The sequence below is a fragment of the Apodemus sylvaticus genome, chromosome 8 (assembly GCF_947179515.1).
Source record: "Apodemus sylvaticus chromosome 8, mApoSyl1.1, whole genome shotgun sequence".
NCBI classification, from domain to species: Eukaryota; Metazoa; Chordata; class Mammalia; order Rodentia; family Muridae; genus Apodemus; species Apodemus sylvaticus.
Window position 1 is genome coordinate 58,119,602 of NC_067479.1, and position 15,518 is coordinate 58,135,119.

The following is a 15,518-nucleotide window of genomic DNA, read 5'->3' on the forward strand; positions in this document are numbered from 1 at the left end:
GGGATCTAGCCCCACAGGACAGACAGGCAGATACACAGACACACACACACACACACACACACACACACACACACACACACACACGGCAGACACATACTTAAACAAAGAAGTAAAGTGTTGCTATTTTATTATTTTAGCAAAAGCACTCTTGACAGAATTTAATTTTTTAGTGTGTGTGTGTGAGAGAGAGAGACAGAGACAGAGACAGAGACAGAGAGAAGGACAGAGAGGTTGCACACATACCACAGCATGTGTATGGAGATCAGAGAGGACTCTACCCACCTGAGATTAAAGTCAGGTCATCATGTTTGTGAGGGACCTCTGCTGTGTTGCTGCCTTGTGGGTGTGGTTTAAAATGTTCTCCTATGTGTGGGAAGGCTGGTGTCCAGTGTGGCAGTGGCAGAGAGGGGTGGTGGGTGGGTTGGTAGGTTGTTGAGAGGTGGCAGACCCTGAGACGTGCTCTCAAAACAGGGAACACTGGTCTCATGGAGTTTGCTGCTGAGAGGAGGCTGTGAAAGAGCAACCCAGACAGACACACACTCACACACACACACTCACACACTCACACACACAAACACTCACACCACACATATACACACTCACACCACACACACATACACACACACCACACAGACACATATACTCACAGCATACACACACAACACACACTCACAGCACACATACACACTCATAGCACATACACACACTCACAAACACAGTCACACACACAGGCTCAAATGCACACTCATACTATACACACACACACACACACACACACACACACACACACAGGCTTCCTGACTCACCATAGGCTCCTACCATGTACCCATTAACCTCATGATGCAGCCTGGGGCAGAGCCTGGGGGAGCACTTGCTAGGGCAAAGAGATTTGGGGTCTTTAACTTTAAAAGCTATAAGGTTAATGAACGTTTTTTTTTTTTTTACACCATTCAGTGTAAGGCATTTTGTTACTGCATCCTAGAGACCAAATAATTCACCTGCTTCTTGGCAAAAGAGCTAAGCCCAATTCAATGATATCCATTCTCCAAGGCATTCTAAACTCAGGGAAAGGTAGGCACTTCTGAGTCCAGAACAGTTCAGACAGGAAAGACCTCAAAGGAAGTCGGTCCTCCCTTGATGCTTTGGAGACTGGTCAAGCGGTGAGTAGAAGGGCAGAGCCAAGCTGTGCGGATGCACAGCTCTAATCCTAGTACTCAGGAGCCGATCTCTGAGATTGAGGCCAGCCTGGTCCATACAGTGTGTTCTGTTCAGAGTCGTTTTCAAAATAGTATCATTTTGCTGGGTTTGGTGGAGCCCTCAGCACTGCCATCTCAGTATTCAAGAGGCTGAGACAGGAGGTTCATGAGTTCAAGAGCAGCATGGACCATTGTCTCAAAACAAGGATTCCCACAACAGACACAAACGCGATTCAGAAACAGTTACATCTTAGAGTAACTGTGTACTCTCTGCCCTGGTCAGAAGACCCTCAAACAAGGTTGGTGGGTTTATAATCTAGTCTGACACAATTTATAAAGGTGACCTTAGGTAAAACCTCCAGCTTCCCTGCTTTCTCAAACTTTTCAAGGATGCTTTTTCTTGCATGGCAATGAAGTCTGACATCAGAGGGCGCTCAGCCCTGTTCAGCGCCCAGTGTTTTCCTAGGAACTTTTGTGCCTATGGAGTTCTGTCTTCTGATCACATTTAGCCATCAGGAAATGGGTAGACTTCACCTGATAGAGAAGAAACAAGGAACACTGCTAACAAAGAAATCTAGAGGCTTTGGCAGAGGTTCAAGGAATGTGGAGCTGCCTTCTGCCCCCAGGAGAAAAAAATGGAAGCAATGGCGTCTCCTGGTGGTCACTTGAAGTTCTGCAAGCAATGCCAATTGCTCACTTCCAAAGCATGTGACTCTTCAACCCAGGTTTGTGAGATTGATTCTCAACACAGACTGTCTCTGAACGGGGGACCCAAGTCTCATGGGCAACTGTGATGTCTTGTATATGTCAGACATCTGAAAGAGTCAGGAAATTCCTTATTTATCGGATTTTCCCTGTGAGGCTGTGATGAAACGCTGAGTCAGAGAGCGGGCACCAGGTGTGAATCCTTGGCATTTGCTTGGACATTACCCTAAAACCCGGAATTTTTCAATGATTGCGGAAAGCGCCGGGATTTAATGGAAAGCAGTGAATGCAGAAATCTCAACTTGGGCTTTCCCTCGTTCATTCCCGATACATTTTTAATCTCCTTAGGCCGAGTCTGCTATTTTGGAAGCTTGTGTCTTCCACCCTAAGCCCTTGGTTTCCACGCAGTTTGTGCCGTCTTCCCTTCTGCATTCTTCTACGTAGATATCTTGTTCTCTTCCTACACTCAGCCAAATTCTACTTCCCTTCCCAGGGTGCCTTGCGCCAAGCCCCTTCTCTTCCCAGGTATCCCTTGGGCTGCTAGGACCTGATTGTTTTGTAAGCATTTCTTGTCCTCCGATTTGTTGCTTTTCTAATTACCTGCCTCTGTTCTTTGTTGGTTAAGAACCTTGTTTGGTTACTATAACAACGGCCACACTAGCTGTGGCTTTAAAATGAAGACAGCTACTTTTCCTCTCAGGTGGGTAGCAGTTGAGGAATAAATGGATAAAGGCAATATGGGTTCACTTTTTACCCACTTACTTACCGTGTAAGCTATCAGGCATCTCCCATCGAACTGATTATTCTGCATCTAAGATCGCTGCGGCTACTCCCGCCATTTTCTCAATATTCCAGCCATCCACGGGAAGGGGACAGAAGACCCCTTCCACTGAAGGCTCTCCCCAGGAGGGGGCACCCACTATTTTTTGCACACAACTTTTAAGTCAGAACATTGTTGCTTGACCGCTGCCAAATGGACAGAAGGTTGAAAAAACACCGTCTTCAGCTGAGAGGTGTGCAAGACTAAAACTTGGGGTTCAGTTACCGAAGAAAGAGTAAGGAGAGAAGCAGTGGGTGATAGCCAGACTCCTCTACCAAGTGTGTCCCTGCTGTAAGTACTGTTTAGTCTCAGCAATGAATTACATGACAGGTTTACCCCAGCTAGAGTCAAGTATAGCCCTCCTGCGTCTCTTGCCTTGCTTACAGTGTCCTTTCTCGCCACCCCCCTCAACAGCTTGAGAACAGGACTCTGTTTTATGCACTTGGGGCCTTCTCCTTGTCTGTTCCCTTTCTCGGTGCAGGGGAAAGTGTGTTAAACTCAGCAGAGATCCTTTGTGAATAATTGTGAGTGCATTTGCGTGTGTGTGTGTGTGTGTGTGTGTGTGTGTGTGTGAGTGTGAGAGAGAGAGAGAGAGGGGGGGGAGGGAGGGAGAGAGAGGGAGAGAGAGAGGGAGGGAGGGAGAGAGAGAGTGTGTGAGTGTATGTGTGTTGGGTTTTGTTGTTGTTGTTGTTGCTTTATTTTTATTTTATTTATTTATTTATTTATTTTATGTTATTTTATTTTTGCTTTTTCGAGACAGGGTTTCTCTGTAGCCCTGGCTGTCCTGGAACTCATTCTGTAGACCAGACTGGCCTCAAACTCAGAAATCTGCTTGCCTCTGCCTCCCAAGTGCTGGGATCAAAGGTGTGCGCCACCACTGCCCAGCGGTTTTTTTTTTTTTTTTGAGTGTGTGTTCTTACACATGTGGTTAGGAGTGTGCAGACAGAGGGCAATGTTACTCTTTACTTTTTTTTTTTTTTTTTTAAAGATTCATTTATTTAATGTATGTGAGCACACTGTCATTCTCTTCAGATACACCAGAAGAGGGCATCAGATTGAACTCAGGACCTCTGGAAGAGCAGTCAGTGCTCTTAGCCGCTAAGCCATCTCTCCAGCCCCTTACTTTCCACTTTTTTTGAGGCAAGGCCTCTCACTGGAGCAGGTGCCTATCCAGTCACCGTGTCTGGCTGGATAATGAGCTCCAGGGACTGCCTGTCTCCTCCTCCACTCCCAACGCCACGGTTGCAGATTTATGTCACCAGCTGACTCCTTGTGTAGTGCTGGGGATCTGAACTCAAGGTCTCACGCTGGTGCGGCAGACGCTGTGCCAGCTGACCCACCTTGCTAGCCTTTAGGGATATTTTTGAATGAGAGTAGTCTTAGCCCCGTTCCCTGAGATACCTTGATTCTTGCTGCCTGAAGTTCACTAACCTACAGGGCAGCCAGAGGATAAAAATGAGAGACTTTCTTCCATGGCTATGGCCCCTAGATGACACAAACTCTTAAGGTCCCTGCTATTGGCGTGCACACCACCCCTACTGGGAGCCAGGTGGCTATGACAACAAGAAAGGAAATTCTGTAAGATTCTACTACCCAAGTCAAAGCCTCCAAACCTTGTGGGGATGTGCAAGAAACCTAAACAGCAACAATTCACTCACCAAATACCACCCAGAGTCCCAGCTCCTGGACAGGCTGAGGCCGAAATACAATGCCCGGGCCAGACCCTCTTTGTTTAGAGATGACAGACAGGAAGGGTGAGTGCTTTCTGACATTGTCCTCAGGGCTCTAAGAGTAGTCTGGACATTGAGACAGGCTTCCCTGGGGACTGTGCGGACGAGACAGCGTGAGTGGATGGGTGGGTGAGGGGACAGAGAAGGACAACAAACAGGAGCTATGATGAAAAGTCTGGCCCACTAAAGGCCTTCTGTAAGTAGGATTCCATTCACAGGTTTCAGGCAATTAAGCTGAGAGGAGGCAGAAGTCACCGAGGAATGGTAGGGAGGAGGCAGGCTGGTCTGAGATCAGCTTCAAAGGCCAGCCCCTGAGACTGAGGCAGCACTCCAAGGCTCCTGTCAGCTGCTGGGCAGATCTTGTCCCTCTTACCCTGGAATCTGGACAACATCACTGAGATCCTGCCTTTCGTTCTCTCAGGTTGAGGCTGGGGGTTGGACATTGCTAGAGGCATCTAAATAGAATCCAGTGGAAGGCAGACCCCCAACTCCCCTTTAGGTGTAGCTAAAGAGGAGAAAGAACTTGGAGGAGGCCCTGGCCTGACACTTAACCTCTAAAGAACTGGTCACTGAAGGTGGGATCTGCACCCCAGAGGCTCATGGAAATGTATGCAAAGGCAGAACAAGAGCAACAAATAACAACAAATTCAAATGTAGCTTGCCCTGACAGCCAGAGGTGCCTCAGGACCTTCTCCTGCTCCATGACCCCACCCTCTCTGTATTTGTATCTTCAGTGTTCTGGTGTTTTGCCTGCATGCCACAGAAGTCATAAAAGGCATTGGATTGGGGGAGGGGGAGAGGGAGGGGTTGGGAGGTTTCGGGGGTGGGGGGGCCTGCGAAAGGGGATAACATTGGAAATGTAAATAAAGAAAATATTCAAAATAAAAAGCATTGGTTCACCTAAACTCTAGTTTAAGAAGATGTGGTTGAGAACTGAACTGGGGTCCTCTGCAAATGCAGCAAATGCTCTTCACAGCTGATCTGCCTCTCCCTTCCCTCTGTGCCGATAACAACAAAGCGCCCCCCCCCCCCCCAAAATCTCAGAGGGAAACAGGCTGTCATGTGTCCCAAGTTGACCTCATACTCAGTATGTGGTCAAGGATTAGTATGCAGCCTTGAACTCTGAAACACTCAGTCAACTGAGCCACACCCCAGCCTTGGCCCTTTAATATTATATGATCCCTTTTTAATTCTTAGCCTTAATTTTCTTGGATGAAGTACTGGGGGGGCATCAACACAGGACGTCACCGTCTCCCACTGAAATGACTCCTAGGCCCTGCTTATCCCTTTTGATTGATCTTCTGTAGATTTTACTTGTAGCATAAAGAAAACAAGGTCACCTCATTATCCCGTGGTTGGTAACCACACTGGAAACAGTCCAGGACTGAGAATGGAGGGTCCAGGGATAGTTACAGTTGCCACCAATTCACAGGTGACTGTCACCTCTGGGGACCTTGCATATGTCTTTTGTTGGATGGGAGCAGTCATTCCTCAGGGTCTTTGCCTCCAGGGCACCAACCCCTTAGATGCCAAAATCCATGAATGTCAAAACTTTTGTTACAATAGCATAGTGTTTGCACAGACACCCCTGTACCACACACACACACACACACACACACACACACACACACACACACACACTATCCTGCATCTGGTAGTGACTCTAGGTGACAGAGGGCACTCACTGCAGTACTTCTATATCACTTCATATGCAGGGACTGAGCACAATATTTAAGGGAAGACAACTTTTGCTTATTGAAACTCTTCCTGAAGTTGGTTAAGTGTGTGGATAGAGGGGCCAGCTTGCCTGCATCTGACAGAGAAAGGGAATCCTGGGTGAAATGATCAAGTAGTTACCAGGGTGGGGCAGTAGTGGGTGGGTATTCACTACATCAATAGAAATCAGCACTGGGGTTGTGCCTCAGTGGTAGAGCACTTGCCTGGCATGGGTGGGGCCCTGAGTCCAATCCCTATTAATATACACATATACATACATATACATAAATGAACACACATACACACACATACACATACATGCACACACACGCATATGTACACATATGCACACATATATACCTGTACACATATACACACATGCACACACATGTATATACACACATATGCACACACATACACACATGTACACACATACACATATATGCACACACATGCATATACACACATACACACTCACATACACAAATACACACTGCTCACAAATGAGTAGAAATTCACCAGCAGATAGATCATTGCCAACCAAGTCACAGTAGCAAGAACAAACAGATCTCAGATGGAGATCACAGCTATGCCCATGAGAAATATTAAAAGCAGTGCCTTGGTCCCCAGCCATAAATGTCCTATTCTGCCAGCTAACATATGCATTAAAGTACATATACCTAGTGCCTCCCAATGCAGCAAACCAACTAGGCCAGTTTATATCCAATGACCTGGATGAATCCCCGCACAGCAGGGGAATAGGGGAGGCCAGTCACTAAAGAATCTATGCAGATGGTTCCCAGTACCCTTCAGAACCAGTCACAATTAAATCACAGCTTAAGGAAGCATCACATGACCAGATAAAACCTTCCTCAGCAGCCGGGAGCATCATCGGTGTGTGTGTGTGTGTGTGTGTGTGTGTGTGTGTGTGAGTGAGAGGTGGCATCCGAGCTGCAGGGCAACTAGCAGCACCCCAGGCTTGAGTGAACCATTGTGAATTGTTGACAGAACCTGTTGACTTCACAAGTGTCCTTTAAACAGCGTCTATATGTTTTCTGTAGCATTCTGGACGTAGCACCTATATGTCTTCTAGTTTTCAAAACTAAAGGGCATGTCCAGCCAATAGAAAGAACTCCCCCTCCCCCCAGTCAGAATAATGATCAAAATAATAGCTCCTTACAGATGGAGAGACCAAGTTCAGAGAGGTTAGAAGACTCACCCAAGGTCACAGAGCATGGAATTAAATTCGAACCAGAGTAATGGACACAACTAAGTCGCTGTCACTCTTCTGAAAGGGAGGGCCAAGGGGCACTGACTTTAAACTGGAGAGTCCCCTTCAACTCCATTAAAGGGAAAGTGATGGTTACTGAGCTGATTCATACGAGGCAAGTATTAAAAGACCAGGAATTCTAGGTGCTTTTCAAATGGAAGTTTAAAAAGATTTAAATAAACTCTCCAACTCAGAATGATGATGATAAGGGTGGTGATGATGGTGATGATGGTGATGATGATGATGATGATGATGAGGAGGAGGAGGAGGAGGAGCACAATGATAACCACTTAAAAGTAAATGCCTCAAATCTCCCACAACTCCTGTCTAGACTCTTATTTGATATGTGGCCTGGGAACCAGTGAGCTTAAGTGGAGGTGGGGGGTGGGGGGTGGAGGATGGGCTGGGAGATGAAGGATCAGGAGCCAGGAAGTCTGCGAATGTATTGACTCACCCACCTGGCCTAGGTAAAGCCCCTGGGCCTGACCGGCAGGACAGGAACCTTTGCTATCTCTCTGAGAGCTTTTTATTGTTTTGTTTTGTTTAGAGGTCAATTACTTCCCATTTGGGGGACTTGTGAACATTAAGAGGTGACTGGAGTGATGGCTCTGAAGGTCACAGATAAGAAGGGATTGCTTACAGAGAGGCCCCTCCCCCTAAAAGCTCAGGAGGATCTGCAAGTTTCCAGTGGGGGAACTCACAAAGTGGGTAGATTACAGGGAAGACTGACAGCTGGGGGGTGGGGACTTCTAAGGCTGTGGTGTGTGTGTGTGTGTGTGTGTATGTGTGTGTGAAGAGGGAGAAGAGAGCTGTCTTTGCTCCCCTTTCCCAGTGAAAGAAATCTTTGGTGTTCTGAGAGACCTAGACTTCCTCAGAAAAAGGAGTTCCCTGGGGGTTGTGTGTGAATCAGGTTCTGTCTTTTTTTTTTTTTTTTAATGTTTGAGGCTAGCCCAATAGGGGTGTCCCAGTGGTCGGCAGGGTGACTCAGGGTCATCATATCAGTGTGTGTCCTGGTTATGACATCATCTCTGGTCCACGTTTCAAAGAAAAGGGAGGCTACTCAATGGAATTGCAGTGGATTGCCTGTAACTCCACGTGCTTTGAGGTGTAGCTCCAACTAATGGGACAGGACCCAGGACCGTGGTCCCAGCATGCGAACTTCTGCAAACATTTGAACCTCCCAAACATTGGATCTTTCCATAGCAAAGCCCTGGGCCTCCCCGAGGAGGAAACAGTACTACCCAAACACCCATCAGCAAAAGCCACCCCCTCCTCTCCACAGCCTTCCCTTAAGTACACCGTTCGTTCGTTCGTTCCTTCGTTCATTTGTCTGTTCGTTCGTTCGGCTGGATTTTCTCTCTGCAGCCTATGTCTGCCGTATCAGACACACAGTGTACACCTCACCTTCAGTTCTCATTGCCCTTCCCTAGCCTAGTTAAGCAATAAAATCCTGAAAGGTGACAGCCAAATCTCATCTGCTCTGTGCCCTTACTGGGAAGGTGAGTTTCCCAACAGATCTGAGCCTGTTTCTGGCTTTCACTCAGAGAGTCCCCATCTTCTTGGTTTTCTCCCACAGCTTTCCCTTAGGTGGGAGAGCCTGGGAGTCTAACTCGGCTTAATCCCAGAGCCAGGATCTGCCCATAATGCAGTGCACAGTTGCTTCTATGGCCTTTCTAGGCCAGAGGGCATGGAAGGCAGGGGAATAAGATTTCCTACTCTGTTCCAAAGACCTAGAACCTGTTATTCTATATAGTCAGAGTGGGACCTATTAAAGGGAAGTTGTTTTTTTTAATAAATACATATTTTAGAATTTCTTAGAAAAACTTGGTAGGTAGGCTTCAGTGTCAACACTGTACTGAAAGATATCTGTCCTGATCTAAGATCGATACCCAAATATCCCTTCCTTTGATAAACATGCCCTGTAAGCAAGAGAGTTAGGAGACACCCTTTGATGATTCTCACAGGGTAGAGATTTTAGCTGGGGTCTCTTTTACTTAGGTTAGAGGAAATCTTTTATTGAGGTTTTCAAGTCTGAAGTATGTGTAGTGCATTTCTTGATGTAGCCCAGGCTGGTGTAGCCCAGGCCCGGTGTAGCCCAGGCTACTTGCTTCAGAGCCAGAGGATAGCCTGGCACATCTGCCTCTGCTCCTCTCTCCAGAGACCTGGAATCACAAGCCTGTGTCTCTGTGCTCAGTTTCTTCAGCGATGGGGGATCCAGCTCAGGGCCTCCATATGTGAGGCCATATGTCGTCTAGAGCTACTCCAGCCATCATAAGCTACTCCAGCCATCATAAGCTACTCCAGCCATCATAAGCACTTTTGCTTTTTAAGCCCCAGGGCTGTCACATTGGAGGACATTGATGCACTCATAAATATACCTTTATTTTCAGCGAAGAAATGAAAAATAGGAAGGGAGCAAAAGGAAGGCACAGGGAAGGGATGCTGGACCACAGAGATGGTTCTGTGGAGGAGGGGCTAGTCAGGAAGTGACCCTAAACCACAGAGATGATGGTTCTGTGGTTCTCTCCCCAAGACCCATAGGGTAAAAGGAGAGGTTCAACTTCTTTTTGTGGTCTCCTGACTCTACAGGCACCATGGCCGGCACCTCCTCCCTCCCCCAAAGAACAAATGTAAAAAAGAGAAAGTCAGAAAGTCATAGTAAATTTCCCCTAGATTAGGCATGTTAACTCTTAAGGGGGGGCAGATAGGCGAGCATCTGTCAGAGACCAAACCTTCCCCTTCCTCAGCTTCCTTTAAGGGAAACAGCCTGGGAGTATGTCCCCCAAAGAAAACTCCAGGGAGTGTTCCTTTCAATTAAATACGGGGACCTATTCAATAATACAATTTAACTTTGATATCAGTTGAAGGGGTAAAAGAATTTGGGCTTTCATTGTCTAAAATGAAATCCAAAGCAGCTGGTGTTCCTTTTCCCCCCCCCATTAGATGCCTGGCTCTGTTTGTCGTACCAAAGCTAAATTCCATTTCTCAGTCTTCAGGTTGAATGACTTGAGATTGGGGGAGGAGAGTGTGTAAATTTCGCATGATTTTGGATATCACACAGTTAAATTTTCTACTGTCATTTTAGATTTACCTGGGGTTGGGGCAGGGCTGTTTTCCTGAAGGAACTTTAAAATGTTCCCTAAGAATATCTGCAACGAGGGTAAAAATGTGTGATGAGAAACCTACCTTCAGGGCTGAACTGGTTTTATCTCCCTAGGCCTATTTTATTTTGCTTTAGATACAGGGTCTCTTTACTTAGCCCAGGCTGGCCTCGAACTCCCCAATTCTCCCGCGTGGGTCTCCTGAGGGCTGGAATTACAGAACTTCTTAAAGGTTTTGATGGCTCTAACACGCAAACACATAGGTAATATATATGAATATAGGAATATAGGTAGCTAGCTCATTTACCGGCTGCTGCCCTACATAAAATGCAGTCGCAGCGAGTGGAGAACCTAAATGAAGAGACCCCTTCAGAAATGAGATCACTGCCAGGTAAAGTGCTCGCCTGTGGTCCCGAATGTGGTTCCCAATGGTCCCGAAGCTTAAACCCCATAGCTGGCAATAAAAATCTGGCACTTTCAGGATCATCCTCAGGACGTCAGCGGTCTGGCATTTCTCCTGTCTCAGCCCCGCAACCCTCTACCCCCCCCCCCACCCCCCACGCACTCGTTCAGTTAAGGAGTGGAAGGCGGCAGTGGTTTAGAAGAGATTGTATTCAGAATCACCTGCCTCCAAACTATCAACCACCGCTGTGCTATTTATTCTCTCTGCGCGGCATCTATGTGGCTAGCCAAAGCAGGGTTACACCTCCGAGGGAAAGAATGTTCTCAAGGTCTCCAGGGTCTGCTCCTCCGGGCAGTTCGGTTCCGAGTAAGGCAGCGGACCAGCTGGAAGGGGAGGGGACCAGGCATTAGGCACCTAATGGCTGTAGGCGAGCACAGGCTTTTCACCAAGCCGCAACTCCCTGTAGCGTAGCGGACAGATGGCTCTGCGGGGCCACACTTTGGACACCTGGGCTGAAGCCAGAGCTGGCCAATGGTGTGAGTGGCCCGGGGCCGGCGTCGGTGTAGTGGCTCGCAAAACTTCCACCGTAGGAAGTGCTCGTGTAGCTGCCGAGGCAGGAATAGGGTGCGGTGGCTCCGTAGGGACCCGGGAATGCGGGAATGTCGGGATCCAGGTAGGGCTTGCCGTCCAGTACCAGCAAGGGCACTGCCACCCGGCGCGGTGCTAACGGGTGGCCCGCCAGTTCCAGAGTCTGGTCCTGGCGTTGCCTCTTACACTTGTAGCGCCGGTTTTGGAACCAAATCTTGACCTGCGTGGACGTGAGCTGCAGCACGCTGGCCAAGTGCTCACGCTCCGGCGCAGACAGGTATCGCTGCTGCTTGAAGCGCCGCTCCAGGGCCAGCACTTGGGCCTGTGAGAACAGCACGCGGGGCTTCCGCTGTGGCCGCGTCCTGGTCGGAACCGGGCCGCCTCGGCGCCCGTTGTCGCTTAGGTTGCCCACGCGGGGTTCCATCATCAGGTCCCCGGCTCCAAGTGGGGAGATCGCGCCCAGGGGAGTCTCTAAAGTCACATGGAAGGAACACCATCAACAGCCAGCATCAGGCTCAGGTTTTCACTAGACGGCCCGCCCTCTCCCTGGCAGCTGAGCATCGCTTTGTCCTATCACCCTTCGCCACCCTTTTCCTGAATGCCCTATTCCTCCGGCCACTGCGGCTTTCGTAACCGCCAAGCCTAAATAAAGTCTGACAACACGCTGTACACCCCAGTCTACATTTCGTTTCGCAAACTTCGGATCGGGTGTGTTTATTGTCTTCAGTTGTGTCTGGTAGTCCAACAGAATGAGAAATTTTAAAACGTGAGCGGGCCTATCAGAATGGGGCTGGACCTCAAACACACTTCACAAACACGATGCTCTGCACTGCGAATTAAGAGCAAGGTATTTATTTCCTGAGCAAATGAAAAACCCAGGTATTTCCCGACACCTACTCTCAGCTTGGAAATAGAGGTTCTCTTTGATATGTGAAGTTGTGATCCACATTTTGGCTCTTTGAAAATCAGTCTCTTCCTCCTCTAGGGTCCTTTGGCAAGTGGGTAATCTTTTTCCGCAACCAGGCTGTGACTCTCTCCAAGTCCGCCTAGATGCAACCTCTCCTCCCCTGCTGCCCGATTGGTTCTCTGCTTGGCTTAGGATCCCTGTGGTCTCCACTGAGGATAGAGAGGAACTCACAAGGGAGAAATCCAGGGACAGAGAAGGGAATGAAGCGAATGCAGGACAGACAGAGGTCCTGCTGGCTCCAGTTGAGATCTTGACTCTCATCCTAGCCCTGACAACAACCTCTTGGGGGGAAATGACTGTTTAAAAAGTTTGAGAGACAACTCACCCCCCCCCCCGCCCCGCCCCTGCTGCTCATTAGGGAAATGAAGGGTACTACAGAGTGGGAAAAGAGAGGGTTTGTTTTCTTTCTAAAAATATGACTTCTACCCATACTGAAGCACAAGCAACACACTCAATTGAAAGCCCCCTGGGTAAGCAAAAGCAGTACAATCCCTTTAAGTTCTAGGTCAGCCTGATCTACATTTTCAGTCCCAGGCTAGCAATAGTTTCCAAGCCCCAATCAGGAAAAGAGCTCTCACACAGGCAAATGCAAAACTTTAACTGTGGGATCTCAGATCTTAAAATTATGAAAACTATCTCAAACTGAGATCATTCAAGTTGAATACTGAAAACAAACTCAATTTATTAATGGGAACCCTGGGTTGGATAGAATATAGCTTCGGTAGGACAAACAGAGGGGACTGAACTGGGAGTGTCATTTGGCTTCCTTGAATTTCATTTTTACACAGTGAAAATTGATTCTTTATTTCCTCGCACAACAGACACATTAAAAGTTAAGTTAAGAAACCCAAACCCAGTAAACACACAGATAAAAAGGTGTTAGCACCCTGTGCCCACTTAGAAACAATTAGAGAGCGCTGAGCCCTGCTTTCAGGAAAGCAGATTCAGATGCGCATGTCGGTCCCTTGTCTTTTTGGTGGAGTTTGCCAGATGACCCATTTCTCTGACCAACAGCCCTCAGGGCCAGTCTGGGGTGGGACCTGGGTGGCTGTCACAATGGCAGAAGACAGTTTACCGTGGGTTGCCAGTTAAGAGACACACCCAGTGTGCCTGGGGCTGGAGCAGTCGGGAGGGAAACAACCTTTTCTTGCAAAGCTAAAAGCGACTCTTAAGTTAGCAGACCCAAGCCCAGGGAACTGGATATTTAGTGTTCACTACAAAATCCATACATTCTTTTTGAACAGGACAAAATTTAGTGTTCTCTTCTGGAAACTAGTGATAAACAGCCTCAAGTGAGAGGGTAACTCCGAAGACTACATTTTCCTTGGCTAGATTGTGGCCTTGATTACCTGTGGTCTGGCTTAGTAGGGGAGCTGGTTGTGTCAAACTATTCCCCCCTCCACCTCAGACTGGTGGAAACACTCACCAGGGCCTGGGGGCTGGGTGAGAGGACAGTCCATTTCATTCTTTCTGATAGCAGGCCTACCCTGGCTATAGATACCAACCGGATTATTGTAGAAGTTACCAGGATACAAATTCTTTGTCTGCCCCTTCCCTTTCCTCAAGCTAAGGATGGGTCGGATGGGTTCCTGGACCTCTCTGCTTGCTCATGCATTTTGGAGCAGGTTTCAAGATTCTGAGGGGGGTGATTCCCAGGCTAGGGTTTCTTTTATTCTTAAACACCCTCAGGCCCACTTAAAAAGCAACACACACACACACACACACACACACACACACACACGTTTCTCATCTCCCATTTTGTCTACAGAAAAGTGTGTGTGTGTGTGTGTCTCCAGATAAATCAACATGCCCCAGGATGTTTTGTCCAGGAAGGTTCTGGATAGTTAGGTAAGGGTAGTGGTGTTGAGAGGTATGGGGCTTGGGGGAAGCTCTAAGAACCCGGCTCCATCAGAATCCTGTCTTTGTGGTTATTAGAGGTATGACTGTGGGAAGACATACCCCAAAATTCAAGTTCCTAGGAGGCAGGACTAGGAACAGATAGGTTGTGTTTTGAACTTCTAAAATAAGGGGCGGTAGGATGGGACCCCAAAAAATGCACTTGCTCCCTCAGTGAAGTCCCACTCCTTCAGTTACGCCTGTAGGAAAGAGTGTTTACTTACCTGGCTCCTTCACAGAATTCGAGTCCATCTCCAGGACTGTCTCCCAGGTGCACCGAAAAGAGGCTGCTTGTGCTCTGTCGCTGCTCTCTGACCCTCCGAATTCTGGGTTCATTCTTAGGTACTGAGGCTTTATTGGGTTTCTATGCAGTTCCCATCGTGACGGGATCTTGGAGTCGTTCTGCTCGTGCTCCAGCCTGAGAATGTCGTCTACCGAGAAGGGGGTGGAGGCCACAGGGCTCGGCAGCATCCTGTAGTCGAGGGGCGGAGCTGACAAGTTCTTGACCACAGCCAGGTGTCGCGCCCCCAACTTCCCCTTTTGTGGTGGCTGTCCTAATCGACTCCAGGGTGCACACTCAAGGTCCTGGACCGCGCTTTCCCTTGGTCCTGTCTGCTGGCTGGGGGGACCAGGATCCTTTGATAAGATCGCGGTCCTCCATTGGTTCCCACAGAAACCACGTGATAACCCTGAGCTTTCCTACCCCCAAACTGGTAATTTGGGCTCTTTTGTTCTTCCTCAATCCCCATCACTTTTTGGAGAGGTTTGGTTTCTACTGACATTTCTCAAAAGTAAAGAGAGAAGAGAAAGGCTTGGCCCATACAGATTACTACAGAGAGTTCCGGAGGGGGTCCAGTCTGAGGGGAACTCTCTGCCTGATGACACTTGTGGGGCATTTTAGGGCAACCAGCTCATCTGTTTTTTCCAGTTAACACTCTTGAGGTACAGGAAAATCTGAGGATAGAAAGCTGGAGAGTGTCCAAGTTATGACAATCGTGGGGTTCTCAGCTGGTCCAAGACAGGGTTTCTTCTCGGGAGACTATCGACCAACACTGCCAGCCAGAGGAGCAAGTCTTGAGTCTAGCATGGGGGGGGGGGGGCAGGGCCGGCTTCTCGTCACTTAACA

The 15,518-nt window shown here is 48.2% G+C and overlaps 1 protein-coding gene across 1 annotated transcript; it reads right to left on the bottom strand.

Moving 5' to 3' along the window:
* Positions 1–11,132: 11,132 nt before the first annotated feature.
* Nkx2-6 (NK2 homeobox 6) lies at positions 11,133–14,863 on the bottom strand. Its single transcript, XM_052190524.1, has 2 exons — positions 14,617–14,863; positions 11,133–12,000 (listed from the first exon to the last, which is right to left on the bottom strand). Exons 1-2 carry the CDS (start codon positions 14,861–14,863, stop codon positions 11,384–11,386), a joined length of 864 nt encoding a protein of 287 aa, XP_052046484.1. The 3' UTR covers positions 11,133–11,383.
* Positions 14,864–15,518: the final 655 nt, after the last annotated feature.

Bases quoted from the DNA above. Each gene is read 5' to 3' on its own strand.
- Nkx2-6 (XM_052190524.1), bottom strand. From the start codon at position 14,863: ATGCTGCCGAGCCCTGTGGCCTCCACCCCCTTCTCGGTAGACGACATT. The intron at 12,001-14,616 runs GTAAGTAAACAC...ATGTGACTTTAG, and splicing joins GAATTCTGTGAAGGAGCCAG to AGACTCCCCTGGGCGCGATC.